The following is a 14649-nucleotide window of genomic DNA, read 5'->3' as shown; positions in this document are numbered from 1 at the left end:
CAGCTTCTGAATGCATCTCAGCAGCTGTGTAAACATGTGTTATTTCAAGCGAGAGCCAGCTCATTGCAAATAATTCATGCGATGTCATCAGATGTCACAGTAGATAATGTTAGGCTCTGTGTCCTACTGCACTGAAGACTTGCACATTTCAAGTTCTTGTTACTGGAGGTTAGCTGAACCAGCTGCTGAGCAAGCTGTGTGAAGGTCAACAATATGCTTCAATACCGACTTATTACTTGTTATTATCCAAAAAGGATCATTTCCAGGGAAAAAAACCCACAACACGGTAAGAATTTTATTTCCAGAAGTAGAGTCAAAAGTTTTGCTATGGATTTTATTTCATATAACATGTTCCATCAAATATCACATCTATCAATAACCGTCTAAAAATCTCATCCACTTTTCCTTCGAAGACATCTAGCCTATCAGCTGTCCAAAGCCCTGCCCCATTTCTTTCTGCTTAACACAAATCCATCTGACTACCTCACCAACCAGGTTACAAAAGTACAGGTGAATACTACACATAGAAGACTGACAATTACTACAGCTTTAACTAGTCAAAACGAATCTTTTCACTCAGTGCAGAGAACCGCAACGCCACGTTCATAGAAGCTACGAGGGTCTTCCTTGGTAGCTATTTCGAAGTCAACTGTGAAAATCAGATCAGCACGAGTGAAGTTCAGATAAACCGGTAAAGTAACCTGGGGAAAAACATGAATATAGAAGAAGAGTTACGTAAGGCAGCTGAAGAGCTAAGAAGTTTCTAGAATACCAGTACTTATGAGATAGGAATTTAGTCTCAGATAACTCCATACTCAAAATATGAGGAAAACAACAGGCCTAATAAATTCACCTAAAGCACAGCCTTCTTTATAGCTATAAATTCAAGTTTTTGCCTGAACAGCACTAGTATTTTTGGATGTCTCCTTCTTCTTATCTAACTACAACAGAAAGACCTAGTCAACACTAGGTCTGTTTGCTGCTAGCCCAGAATTTAGGTACCAGCTGACACTGAGAATATTAGTAAAGAACAATTTGATTTGTGTTGCCTGATAAAAGTATCCATAAAGCTTCAGGGAAAAAAACTACTAGGTAGATCTGAGTTCTTTTTAAAACTATTTTTATCAATACTTACAACATTTGCTTTTTTATCAGCATTTGTCTGCTTGATCCAGCGAAGCTGTGTAATGGGCAATACAGTTGAAATAGCATTCGACAGCGACAGCTTGTTGTTACTGCATGTAGCTCCCTGAAGCTTCAGGCCTGTAGATTGAAATACACTTTTGAGTTCTAAGAGCTTTCACACCTCCAGACAACGACGGTCTTCCCCATGTATCATTTAAGGGCTGTCTATGTCCACTAAATGAGAGGCAAATATTTCATACCTCAAAATAAAGAGGTTGTAGCAGATACACTATCCAATACTGCTTAAATATATACTGACTGGAGTCTTGAGATTTATAAGCATTATAAGTACTTCCCTGCTAACTACTATCAAACTAATTTTAAACAACTTCAGAAAGTGTGTTGTCATTTTTGCAATGATATGATCTTTTTCATTTGATACAGCCCATTTAATACCAGAAGCTTCTGAAAGTATTTTAGAGCAAGAACCTCATCCTTTCTGGTAAGTTTACCTGTGACTCCAAAACTGCAGGCATCCAGTACTGCATTCTGTGTAGTTGTAACATTGACCTCAAGACAGAGTTCTTCAAGGGACCAGCTGTTTGCTTGGGCAACATATTGTCTTGTAGCAGTAATATATGCCTCTGGCACAAACAGGCCACCAAGGCACACATGGATGTTCTATTTGAGGGGAAAAAATAATAAAAAAAGGATATCAGCTGCAGTATTATTATCATTATCACTTTAGCAATCTATTAACATTAAAATCTTCCTGCTGTTACTGGAACACTATGTAACTGCTAAACTTATTTTTGCTCTAAGGCTATGTTTTGTCATTCTAAAATACTAAGTTTCCTCGCCATTTTGAGACCAGAAGATACTGAACAGTATTACAAGCACATTTCAGAGAACGCAGGCTGAAGTTGTTTTGCCTGAGGAACTACTTAGAAGTCTTGATGTGAAGACTCCATAAAGCAGTTATGCAGCTCCACCTGAATTAGATATAACCTCTAGAAGAAGTCAGCACAAGATACCTTTAGTTCTTTTGCTCCACCAGAAGCAGCTGCCTGGGAAATGTTCTGCAGTTGTTTAATGCGTTCACTGAAGTCAGACACCCACTGAATAACAGTCATACCAGCTGGCACTGTGTAATGGGACCAGCTACGAGGCAAAATACCTATGAAAAATGTGATTAGAATTAATTTGTTTGTTTGCATACCAGTTGGAATTACACACTATTTTCACACTTTTCCTCCCAATAGCCATCTAAGATTTGGACCAGGACATCAGCCTCCATCTTAAAAGGCTCCTCAGTATGTGAAAGCACTTTCCAATATTACAAAGCAAACCGCCTCCTGGTCTAGTATTCATTTAAAATGCCATCCAGTTACAGAAACCCTTCAACCAAAACTTCAGTTACACACAGCTATATACTGCAGTAACCCATCTTCAAGTTTTTGTGAAGATTTGAGTTCTTTATAAAAAACTGAAGAAGAGCTTGAGTGTCTGTTTCAGGAAAGGCTTTTGTTCAAAGCAGACAGCAAACCTTGATGTATTACTAGCTGTAGGATGTCTGAAAATTCCCCGTTTGTGTACAATATGGAAACAGAAGTTTAGAGATCTTGAGTATTTTCTATGAGATTTTACAGGAGCAATATTACCCACTTTGTGGTATAAATAACTTTGTTCCATCGCAATTCAGAGACTGAAAAAACGTAGTAAGATTTCAGCTTAGAAATTAAGCTGCTGATATAAACTATGCAAAAAAGCCTAATATTAGCTACCTCAACTTGAAATCCCAAACCAAACTAACTGGATTTTTATGCTCGGCTCAAAAGTATTGCTTATGTGAAATGGGTAAAAGTCAATCCTAATTTTCCTGAAATTTTTTTTTTAAGCTGTGATCATAACAGCCTCTAACTTGAAGAGCGCAAGAGGAAAACAGAACACTGCGAGATACTAATTTGAATTACCATACCTTTCACCAGCTCATTTATAAGTGTACGCAAGTAGTTGGTTTGTTTCTTTTTTCCTTCACACACTTGAACCACATCTGCGAGGTCCTGACGAACATCCTGAAGCAGCTTAGCTCCCATTTTCACCTCTCTCTCAAAGAACCGGAACAAAGGATCCTGATCGCCAAAACATTGAAAGTAAGCTGCAGATCAAAGTTCAAGGTCCTTTCTGGAAAACTGCTACAAAAAGCAACCCCAAAATGCTGGACAGACTGACCAGTGACACTGTGACTACAAGCACACAACATGAAGATGCAGCCTGTGGTGCAGAAAGTGATTGTAGAGACTGTTTTACAGCCAACAATCTCCTCTCCTCTGGAGGAGCAAGAAAGTAAAAGTCTTAGTTGAACAATTAATGCAGGCTGCCTGCTGCAGGTCCTTCCAATCAACTCTGAGTTTCTTTTTATCAGCAACAAAAGGTTCTCACCTACTATCCCAAAGTCTTTAGAAGCAGTTAGGCAATCATGGGCGTATTCAACTAGGGAGCTTATTCCCAAGTTAGAGCTTATGCTACTACTGTCCGGATCTCAAAGGTTTCCTCCAGCCCTTGCAATTTCTGTTCCCAATTAGCAGCAGCTGCTGCCCTATCTTCTCTCAGTAACCATCACTAAATTTTGGCAGTAATTAATGTGCACTGGCTGCTAAGACAGTATCATAAGTAGCAGTCAGTGTGCTACAAGCACAACAGGAAGCACTTGCTTCTTGCTACCTGATCACAGAGAAGCTTCAGAAGTGGTAACCTTGATAGACAATTTACCATTGTATTTCTTCAAATAATCCCCAGAAGGCATAAAACAACTTTTCAGAGCGTTTCAAGAAACCCAGCAGGGCATTACATAGCTATGGTAGTCAGAATCAGCATTGATACAGGTTCCACTGCCCCCCCCCATCAGTTTAATTGGTACTTGCAAATCACAACGCACTTGTTCCAATGCACCAGAACTTGTGCAGTTCCTATGCTCGCATCAGACAAAATCTAGTTCTTACCTTAATGTTTTCCACAGTCCGCTTCAGATGGTTTAGAGTCTGTGGGATAAGGTGAAGCCAGTTAGAGGCTGTGGTATGCAGCGTCCTCATCCAGGCTGGGCGACCATCGGATGTAGAATCAGTTCTTGTCTTCTTCTCAGTTTCTGCATAAGCTAGATCATCCTCATCCTCTAGCATCTGCATTTTCAGCATTTTACTGATCATATCTATGCCTAAAGCAGAAGGTATGCTGTTAGTCAGAGTAGCAGTGGCATCAGGATGAAAACACCCTACTACATGCAAGAACTAGGACTTTGCTTTTTCCCTAGTCTAAACCTAAGATTCTGAACCGCCTAGCTGTAGGTGGCTCCAGAGCTGACAAAAAAGCTTTCCAGAATCAAGATGGGAGCCTGACACCTGGAAGGTTGAATGTAACTGTTCTTTTAAACCACAAGCTTCTGGTCAGTGTTTGGACTGCTCGAGTGTTTTACCTTGCAGAAGTTAAGCCAACTATGTTGAGGGAGGACGGGAAAGCTATCAACCCTTCAGCAGGATTTATATTTCTCTTCTGCTTTTTAATTAAAATGGTGGCCTGGTAATTTATGCAAGACGTTGTTAAAGTACTGGATTTACCTTGTGTGGTGAGAAGAACTTTCTCTGCATTATTTGGCAGGCCCAGCCAGGACGGCGTCTGTGTATCTGGCAGCATCTCAACCCACTGGACAAATTCTTCACGCCTACATGTCAGAATTTTAATACTCATTAGAATGATGAATAATTCTTTGTCTGAGGAAAATGTCTACACAGCTGAATTCCAGCACAGAGACACAGGTTAGGGTTTTTTTGTTTTGTTTTGTTTTGATTTAAAAAAAGAGAAGTTGTACATAGAGATCAGGATAAGGAAAAGGCGTACCTGATTCCATCTGGCATCTGAATATCTTTGTGTCCATCAACTTTGCAAGCCAGTTTGAATTCACTATCAAAACTTAAAGTAGTGAACAGACGTTCCAAGAAAGTGTTTAACAAGCGTTGATCAAATTCATTATCGATGCGACCTCCATAGATAGACTGTGCCATCAGTGTCTTTAATGCAGACCAGGGGATTTTATCAGGTGAAATGTTTTGGCGACCCTGTAAGTACAATGCAATGTAATTAGCAGGAAACAGTCCTTTTCACCTCTCTTCTGATCAAGGAATCAAATTCAAGAACTAAGTTGAATTGCCATCAGGTTATTTGTGCCTACTCATTTAACTCAGTAAATGTTTCCAGAACAGACTGCCTTACTGAAGTTCTTAAGTAATCTAAGTATTACGTATGCCTAAGTACACAAGACTACTTGCCTTCGCTGTATCATCCAACCATGTATCCACCGTGTCACAGGCAGATCTCAGATCAGATTCTCCGAATTCATACTTCTTGGACCAACCCAATGGAGCATAGCGCAAGCGCTCTTGGATAATGGCATGGAACCAGGCAAGGAGGAAATACAATCGAGCACGCTCGTTTGGTGACTAGGAAGTGGAGAGAAAAAAAAATACGTACAGCTATTAGTCAACTGAACTGATAAAAATCAAAAGCCTGGTAAATGGCTAGAAAATACCAGATTTCATGCTAGATTGCTATCAAAATTGAATACATTCTGACAACAGAAGAAGCAACTACTACTTTACTTCTGTGAGAACAAAACATTCTACGCACATCTTAGAAGCGGAGGTTTTATTACTCACGGTAAGATTTTAGCAAACTCGTTCTGACATTTTCTGTCACCTACACAAGCCACAGACCTACCTTACACATTCTAGAAACTGGAATGCTACTGAAAGTCCTCAGCATGTTTGCCTTTACACCAGGAGGAGGTTCAAACACGAAGATTCGGCCAGCACGTAACAAATTCACTGGCACCTAGAAAAGATGAATAAACTCACATGCAACTCCTTTAGCCTTCCCTAAATTAAACCCCTCTAACAGCACAGTTTGCATTAGCTTCAAAACCTCATTGTGAGCACACACAGTGAAGTCCTGCCTTCCTTTTTGGAGGGTAGGGGAAGCAGTAAAAGGAATGGTAAGAAGTTTACAGCTACAATTAAGTTATCAGAAACCAAGGCTAGTAACTACCCTGAAAAGCATGTATTCTCCTTTTTCTTTAATGCAGAAAGGCCATCATGAGAAAGCCTTCCCTGGGTAGCACTCTTGGCTCTGCAAGCCTGTTAGTCTAGCAGAGGATCAAACTGCAAATCATTGCTACCTTTGGATTAATCTCCATGGTAAGGAAGAGTCTGAAGCAAGCATGAGGTTGTAAGGAATGTAGCTTCTTTTCCAGTTGCATGAGCCACCCAGGAGCCAGGTGAACATTCTTCAGCATTACCCATCTGTGAAGTTTTGAAACGGAACAAGCGCTTTTCAGTGTACAGCTCATGGATCCTGGCTATAACCAGCATCATCACGCTACAGGTTCTTCTCCCTCTTTTAAACCTGTCTTCTACATAGAAACAGTTACTGTGTACTGTAAATGGGCTAACTTCCCTGTTTTGCAGATAAATATTTTCAAGAGAAATATGTTGTAAGTCAAATAGAAGTTGTGAACAGCTATGCTTAAATTATTACAAATTTCAGTTCAGAAGACAGAGTCCCTTCCCCTGCTCCTTTTTTTACCCAACAGCGTTTTTTTATCTATTTAGCCAACAGATTACTTCCCCCTTACCTCCCATTTACCCTTCTGCTAGACAGTACTGCAGTGAAATAGGAGATAGAGCTTACCTTCCAGATTTCACTGCTGTGTTTATTGCTTTATCTGCTTGGTTAAACCCTTCAGCAGAACCTAAAAGACAGAAGAATTGCTAAAGCTCTTACTGCTAACAACTTAATTTATGCTTAGATGATGAAATAAGCAATGTTCTTACCAATAGCAATAGAAGTAATCTGTGTATTCTGCTCTGCTGCAAGGTCTTCAACATGACCACTGGCATCATAACCAGGCACTGAACACATCAGCACAGGGGTATTAGGCTTCAGCTGTTGTCCAAGAAGTTTAAAAGGGTAGGAATCAGTCAATACATGAACACAACAATGCAGTAAGCTCAGCCTTTCTTCCCTCCGGCCAGCTAAAGACATCACGCTACTCTTAGTTTTATAGTAACAAACAGCAAAACAATCCACTCATATCACAGGGAGAAGGATAAGTGGAATAAATGTTCCAGTGGATAGCTTTACTCACCATGGAACTCATGCAAAGTGGCACTAAGTGTTACCCCAGGATTTTAAGACTTTCAAATCCAAGTGGTTTACCTCTGTGTCTACGATGTGCGTCAGATCTAAAGGCTGCTCCATAATGGACATGAAAGACTCTCCAAGATTTGTTGAAACAAAGGCATGTGCCATTGCCAACAAACGATCTGGACGGAAGGCCTGGATCAGAAGCAAGCGATGAATGGCCTGTCCGATAGGAGCTGAAAAGGGAAGACAGGATTAGATGGACAGGAAAGAAAACCATCCTCGACGCCTTCCTCTCCTCAATTCTCCATTCATTTTTTTTCCATCTTGTTCTGAAGACTAGGTATTTAGAGAGTTAATTATCCCTTTGAAAGATCTGTTGCAACATAATAATGGAATGCTTATATTCTATTGAAAGAAACTTACCATCTTTAGCTGATTTGTCTTCTGCAACATTTTAATTACCTGCTCATGCTGTGAGGCCTTTAAAAGCCCACCTTGGCAAGATGCTATTGCACTCTATTGAAATGCTACTGGTTTATAAAATCTACGGTATGCAAGTACTGCCATGAAGTGATTTTAACTTTCATGGACAACAGATTTCTTCACATCTTCTCACTCTTTCCATAATCTGCCATTCTCCTAGATGTTGAAGTACTACATACTTGTCTAAGTATGGATAGTATAGATAACCTAGAGTTGCTTCAGTTAATGGTCAAGCAGCTTTATGGCAGCTAATAAATACAAGCTTAGAATCCTTAATTTAGAAAGCCACCTACAGGAATAAGCCCTGAATGATCACAGATGGCAAACACTTCCTAACTTTACCTTTCAGATAGGGGAGGAACTGAACGGTAACGGTTACCCTTGAGTTCTAACTCTTACTAAATTGGCACAAACACAGCAAGAATTAAGACTTCAACTTTAGATACAACTGCAGGAGGAAACATTCTAAAGATCAACCCTGTCCTGAGAAAATCTGTGTCTTGGAGCTTTCTGAGTATTGAGCTGCCTCCAGATTTGCAATGACTAAGGTCAATCCAAACCATTATGCAACCTAATAAGATTGTGGAAGTACATTTCACCCTCAGTGGAAGACCAGATCACAGGTTAAGGTGCAGGAACCAAGTATAATAACTATTGCTTACAAAAGTTTGGTTTTTTAAGGAGGAAAAAAGCTGAACCAAACGCCCACAAAAAGACGTTTCTTCCACAATCCCAACTTTATGATTTTCCCAGGCATTAAGGTCCAAACTAAAGTTCTATTTTAGAATTGCTTTAAAATCATAGTAATTCTACTTAGCTTTAAGTCAGTACAGTAGGATTGGTGTGGACAATAGTGCAACTTAACTTACTTGCAGGTTTTTCTTCAGTCCAAAGGTATGGTACAGTCTGCTCTGGTGAACTGCTATCCAGCCAGATACAGAATTGCTACATTGAAAGAAGATGCAAAAGACTTGAAATGGAGTTTTATGGTATCAAAAATCTGCTGCAAGGTGCAGATCCTGCTCATGGTGCAACAGAGATGTTCACTGCCAGCCTTAAAATCTAGAATTTATTGTACGCAGAAGTGTTCAGCTACATACCAACTTTCAGTAGCAGACAAAGATTTCTAGGGAAGGGTTGGACTGTACTTTCTAGGGAAGGGTTGAACTTGGTACAGTCCAAGCTCCACTAGCTTTGGATTTGCAAACAGATCTTTAAAAACTCTAATAAGTAGCTAAATGTGTAAACAATGAAATGCACCATTTTATAAAATCTTTCCCATTGAATGCTTGTAACTTATCCGTCTTCAGAACAAAAATTTAGATTGAGTACCAGATTAAGCATTTGAGCTTCCATCTATGACTAAGTTATGAGAAATAACACAGGGCTAACACTGATAAACAGAAGCACTATTATAATAATGACATTAAATCAAACATTAAACTTTGCCCCAAATTTTGTCCAACATCTTGCAGTTTGGTCTTTTCCAAGGTTTCTAAGTATAAATGGTTTGAATGTTTCCCTGAGTAAGACTGCAATTTGACCAGCACATTTATTAAGTTCTTGACTAATTTTTCTTCAATGAATTTCTGAAAGTTCTGTTGCTTTTTTTAAACAAAGATGCACGTGTAAAACTCAAACCATGCTTTGTCTATTACGCTTCCTTGAGATGTGTCCAATCATTTCACTGATATCCCCTAATTCTGCATTGCCTCCAGCGTCCCTGATTCTACAGATCTCTACCAAGTCCCTGCCCAAGCGACTCAGTATTTTACCCCAGGCTGAAAAGTTTGAGGAAAATTAGATGCAGCAAAGAGAATTCCACTTTTAATATAAAAACTAGGCAGGGCAACCAAAGAGGTACTATTTGAGATATGGACGTGTTTTGGAACATACAGTTTCACAGTCAGGACACAGACATATTCTTAGAACACTTAGGTCATCAGAAGGAGCAAAGTGTTCAGCAGCTGAGCACTATCCAAATTTATTCCAAACAGTAACGTCCAAAAGCCCACCATAATGATGTTATGTATGGCTAGGGCTGCTCCTTTCTGCTCCAGAATTATCACACAACAGTGATGCAGTGAAAGACACACAGTTATCACACTTTCTGATACCACAGGAACCAAAGCTGACTGCAAAGTTAGATAAATGGTGAAGCTGCTTCTAAGGCTGAGTGATAAACAATGCCAGTATTTACAACTAGAGTTTCACAGCTTTATTGCAAATGAAGTAAAAACATTCATTTCCACAACACCTACAACTAGTTAATCTGTAAGGCTTCCCTTCTCACACTAGGAGAGCCTACTTGCAAGCATGAAGCTCTTAAAGCAGACACCTAAAAATCTTTACTAGGTAGTTTAGTGCAGAAACAAACCCAAGCCAACACTTACCTCATCAGCCTGAACTTTTGAAACAAGGTCCTTAAATGCAGGAAGGCAGCTCAGCCTCATCATTGCTTCTGTTTGCTCTACAGTCAAACCATTGATTTTTGGGAGAGATGCAGTGTTTAGTACAATCTCCTTCCCTCTCAAGAAATGCTGGAATTCTGCATCATATGTAGGCTCCCTAATGTTAAGGCAAAAAGAGGACTTCCGCTAGGTGTGTTCAATACACCCCTCCCCTTTTCAACTACAGTGATGAGAAAACAAATGTTTACCCAATAGTGCCTTTCAGTTTAATCCGGGCCAGCAACATAGCAAATGTTATATGATCTTGATGCAGCATGCCACGTGCGACTCTGTTGAAAGCCACCTACCAATAAAACAGTGAAGTTGGTAGCATAAGAAGCCTTGAACTCCGACCCTTCAAAAATAATTAAAGTACATGTACTAATTACAAAATTGAACCTGAAAGAGATCCTTTGTGATGATTGAGAGACGCTGAGTATGGTCTGTAATTCCCTTCAGATTTGGGTTCTCATATAAGACATTGTGGTAGATGTCCAAGAAAAACTGGAGAGAGTACTGGTACAGGAAATGTATCTGAAAGACAGAAGAGTATGGTTTTCTCTCGAGTCCAGCTGTTTGACAGCCAATGGCTTATGCCTACGGCACTGCAACGTGACAGCCATGGCTGGAATTAGGCAGTGTCTATTCAAGCTTTGATGAGTAAATACATTAAGCTTCTGCTACGAAGCAGAGCTCATCCTACCTGTTTCAGCGACTCCATAGTAAAGTAGATACTGCTGCATGCTGTAGAAAGTGGCAAGTACTGCTGAGAAACAGTCTCCACTTCTTGCATGACAATATCAGTCTCTTCTACTTTTCTAGTGACCTCTGCTGCTTCCCTCTTCAGGTTCTCAAGAGTAGTAATGATGGTGTCATCATCCAGGATACGTCCCTTTACTTCATTAAGCGCTTGCAGTAGGGATTTTTCTAACTGACGCAAGCGCAGCTGAAATTCACCTTAATTAGAAGAAAGATTAGGTTACATATTGTATAGATGTGTTAGTTTTTAAGAATTATATTCATTATGTATACTTTGCCATTGGACATCCTGCAAAAGCAAGAGTGTCAGCTATAAAGATATTTAGCTGTGTGTTTCTACAGCTACATTAAGACCACTGTATTCTTGCAGAACAGGAGAAAGTTACTTGAATTTTGATAAGCATACCCTGAAGCTTGAGGAGGTCAGAGCGTTTTTCATCAACATCTGGTCTTTCAGCTTTCAGGACTTCATTCAGACATTGGCTCTGTAAGCTGCTGCGAGTTACTGTAAAGTTCACAAACGTAACACGAGAGCAGAGGTCCGGTGGGAATTCAACCTATCACAGGAAACAAGAAAAACTTTCTCAGCTCTCTGACATACAATTTCTACAAACAGGACAGCCTTTTGTTCTACTTACTGTTGGATCTCTGGTGGAGAGGAAGATAACGAAGGATGGTGACAAATCAATATCTTGGTCTCCCAGAGTAATCAGAACTCTGCCTCCAGTTCTCCGGACTTCACGATTCAGAACAGGATTCAGAACTGGATCATAGCTCTCCACATCCTAGAAGCAGAGAAGTGTTAAGAGATTCTGTTTCTTGCAAGTGTATCCAGCTAAAAATCCGGATCCAACTAGGGCTTAAAGCTCCAACAGCAATCAATTTGCAGTTGGTTTTGAATACGGATCACATTCAGAAGGTATTTCCACTTTTGATTTGTAGTTGAGCTACTGAGTTTAGGCTATTCTTATACAAAACCTCACTAGCAGAGTATTATTAATGGTTGTAATTGTTAGTACTAATGCATAATAAGCCCTATTATAAGCAGCACAAGCAACAGTTACTGATCTAACCTGTGAGCTAATCCTTTATTTTCCCATTGCCATAGTAATGGGACAAAAAAACCTCCATTTCAAGCGAAGTCAACTATTCCTACAGTTGCCTTTTTCTTTGTATTACTGAAACTTCGTCCTGCTACTCAGAGTAGATTTAATTCTAGGTACCTAGCCATATTAGGTTCTATTATCTATGACTAGAGAAAGCATATGGGAACAAAGGAACAGAAAACCAGGTTGTAAACGATTTTATAGAGTGGAAGTAAAGAAAGATAATTTGAAAATAAAAGCATTTGATCTTAAAATGGTGGAAAAAAGAAGTATCTTCTTTTGACTGTGTATCTCACTAATCGTATTTTTTTCAGGACTAACACCTCACGTAGCACTCAGTACTAGTTTACTTGTGAAATTACAGTTTGAAAATAAGGTTGTTTGCATTTTACTAACAGAACAACTGCAAACTTTTCTAGTACACAGGGCAGCATTCTAGAATTTTAAATAGTTTCTACATGATCATGCAACTAACCTGGACCAGAAGTGGGTTACCAAATCTCAAGGCACTTTCCAAGTTCTTCCTGAAAGCATCATCCAAGAAACTAGTACGAGTTATCTTACGGTCTTTATATTCATTCATAATAAACTCTGTAGCTTGCCCGGAGGGATCGATGATCAACGGATACCTAAGTTAGTAATAAAACACTTTCACTATTTGGGTTTTGACTGCACACAGCCTCTAAGCAGTTTTCTGAATTTAGGTTGCATTATTAATCTCAACTCTAAAAGCTTGTATATTGAAGGAATAAGTTGGCCCGGTTCAATGACTTATTTCAGTTTAGAGTTTCAAAACTTTAGTCTGTGTTTGGACAACAAAATAGCTTCAGTTCAAGCCAACTTAACAGCTAAGCATAACAAAAAAGGCAAGCAAAGATGAATGGAAGTTTTTATATTTACACATGTTTGAGAAGCTTTCATAGGAATGAAATACCTATTAAACCGCTTAAGCATGATTGCATTCTCAGTGCACAGGTCGTCTGCAGGGAGAGAACTTGCTTGCCAGCGAAGCCGCTCATCTGCGTTGGACAGGTACTCTGTCCTTGCAATGTCTGTACGGAACTGCAAGTACATACAGTTAGTAATTGACTAGATATTCTCCAACCAGCTGGTGAAGATGTTTTGAGTAAATGCAGCCCTACAAGGTATTCTCATCAATAGCTCCATTCTTTACTTCGCAATCTTAAAGCTTCCTTAACTGTTGCAGTGAATTGATCTATGGTTAACTTCTCATGTCCATATCTTTACCTGGATATTTGCTTGCTGCAAATGGTGAGACCACGTAGTGAATAGATTCTGACGCATCTGCTGATCAAAGTAGCCAGCATAGGCAATAAAAGCTCCTGAAAGTAAGCAGTCTCCTGCAATAGTGGACATCTGGTTCTTGAAAGTTTCACTTGTCTTCTCCCATCTTTCACGTTCAGCAGAAAGACTCTTCAGAAGAGCTGTGCTACGGTTTACCTAGAAACAAGTGGTCTCTTTAGATGATGAATTTTTATAGTGTTGCAAGTCTCTCAGGACATTTAAATGTTGACTCAAGGCCCAAGTTAAATTTAAAAGCTCAGAATGAAATTAAATTTGTGTTTCTTCAGAGTTAATGTGGGGTTTAACCGTTATCTTGACGAACTCAACAGTGTTAAGTACTAGCATAGTGGTGACATGCTAACAATTAGATCAAATACATCAAGAAATTCTTCACCCGAAAAAAAGAGAAGTCCAGTTAAGACATTACAATTACACTACATCCATGCCTGTTTCCAAAAGCTTTCCACTTATTTATGTGAACTGTGTCATTAATCAGCTAGCAACACGAGTTGATACTTCTAACTCCAGCCAGGTTTCAGTAGCTTAAGAAGCTTTGTGAGATCCAGGGATGAAATGGACTGTTGAGAAGCACTGCACAAAGAAAGCAACCAAGTCTGCTCACAAGTCTGAAGAATGGTTCAGTTTCTGACTGTCACAAATTAAAGAACGAAAAGGTACCAATATATCAAAGTCTTACTTTTGCTTCTACAGCAGCCAAGTCTGCCTTAATAGCTTGAGCCTCCGAAATCAGTACTGCATATTCTTCTTTGTAACGGGCAATACTGGCCTCAAGATCACGAATCATCTGCTCCACTTCATTTGCTTTCTGCTGGTTGTCTTTGGCATCATCCTCCAGCTTCTGCAGTTCATTGCGTAGAGGTTCCACTCTTTTCAACATATCAGCATAGTTAAGCTGTAAACAGTAAATGGCCCTTTATACTTTCTAAAATGACATATGTCAACAAGAACAGCAGCATTCAGGTGTATAGTATCAACTGCATCTTTTCAAGCTTAGGTACTTACAACCTGTGTAAGAATTAATAGCTACTTAACAGAAACTTAGGATGTTTATCAGTCCCTAAGACTCTACTTTAAACCAAGCACAGACACAAAAGTAACTGCTTTTTGCAAGAGCCTTTTACTGCTCTGTAGACTTACAGGAAGTCATGTGAAAGGCTGAGACCACACTCAATAGTGTACAGCACTGTTCTGCATAAATACTGGAT

At 39.5% G+C, this 14649-nt stretch overlaps 1 protein-coding gene across 1 annotated transcript in view; it reads right to left on the bottom strand.

The window, feature by feature from the left end:
- Positions 1–268: 268 nt before the first annotated feature.
- Positions 269–14649, bottom strand: part of DYNC1H1 (dynein cytoplasmic 1 heavy chain 1) — a 45991-nt gene continuing 31610 nt past the window's right edge. The window contains exons 54-78 of the mRNA XM_075426550.1: positions 14121–14336; positions 13367–13579; positions 13053–13180; positions 12594–12747; positions 11651–11797; positions 11419–11569; positions 10957–11210; positions 10653–10787; positions 10463–10557; positions 10197–10371; positions 8673–8748; positions 7393–7553; positions 7008–7119; positions 6865–6925; positions 6353–6476; positions 5896–6009; positions 5448–5618; positions 5020–5237; positions 4740–4843; positions 4128–4339; positions 3104–3257; positions 2160–2302; positions 1638–1806; positions 1136–1263; positions 269–701 (exon numbers count right to left, since the gene is read on the bottom strand). Of these exons, the coding sequence (XP_075282665.1) occupies positions 573–701; positions 1136–1263; positions 1638–1806; positions 2160–2302; positions 3104–3257; positions 4128–4339; positions 4740–4843; positions 5020–5237; positions 5448–5618; positions 5896–6009; positions 6353–6476; positions 6865–6925; positions 7008–7119; positions 7393–7553; positions 8673–8748; positions 10197–10371; positions 10463–10557; positions 10653–10787; positions 10957–11210; positions 11419–11569; positions 11651–11797; positions 12594–12747; positions 13053–13180; positions 13367–13579; positions 14121–14336 (3744 nt within the window). The 3' untranslated portion in view covers positions 269–572. The remainder of the gene's footprint in view (positions 702–1135; positions 1264–1637; positions 1807–2159; positions 2303–3103; positions 3258–4127; positions 4340–4739; positions 4844–5019; positions 5238–5447; positions 5619–5895; positions 6010–6352; positions 6477–6864; positions 6926–7007; positions 7120–7392; positions 7554–8672; positions 8749–10196; positions 10372–10462; positions 10558–10652; positions 10788–10956; positions 11211–11418; positions 11570–11650; positions 11798–12593; positions 12748–13052; positions 13181–13366; positions 13580–14120; positions 14337–14649) is intronic.

The sequence above is a fragment of the Opisthocomus hoazin genome, chromosome 7 (genome assembly GCF_030867145.1).
Source record: "Opisthocomus hoazin isolate bOpiHoa1 chromosome 7, bOpiHoa1.hap1, whole genome shotgun sequence".
Lineage (NCBI taxonomy): Eukaryota > Metazoa > Chordata > Aves > Opisthocomiformes > Opisthocomidae > Opisthocomus > Opisthocomus hoazin.
The sequence above is the reverse complement of the archived record's forward strand: the minus strand, read 5'-3'. Positions and strand labels throughout refer to the sequence as shown.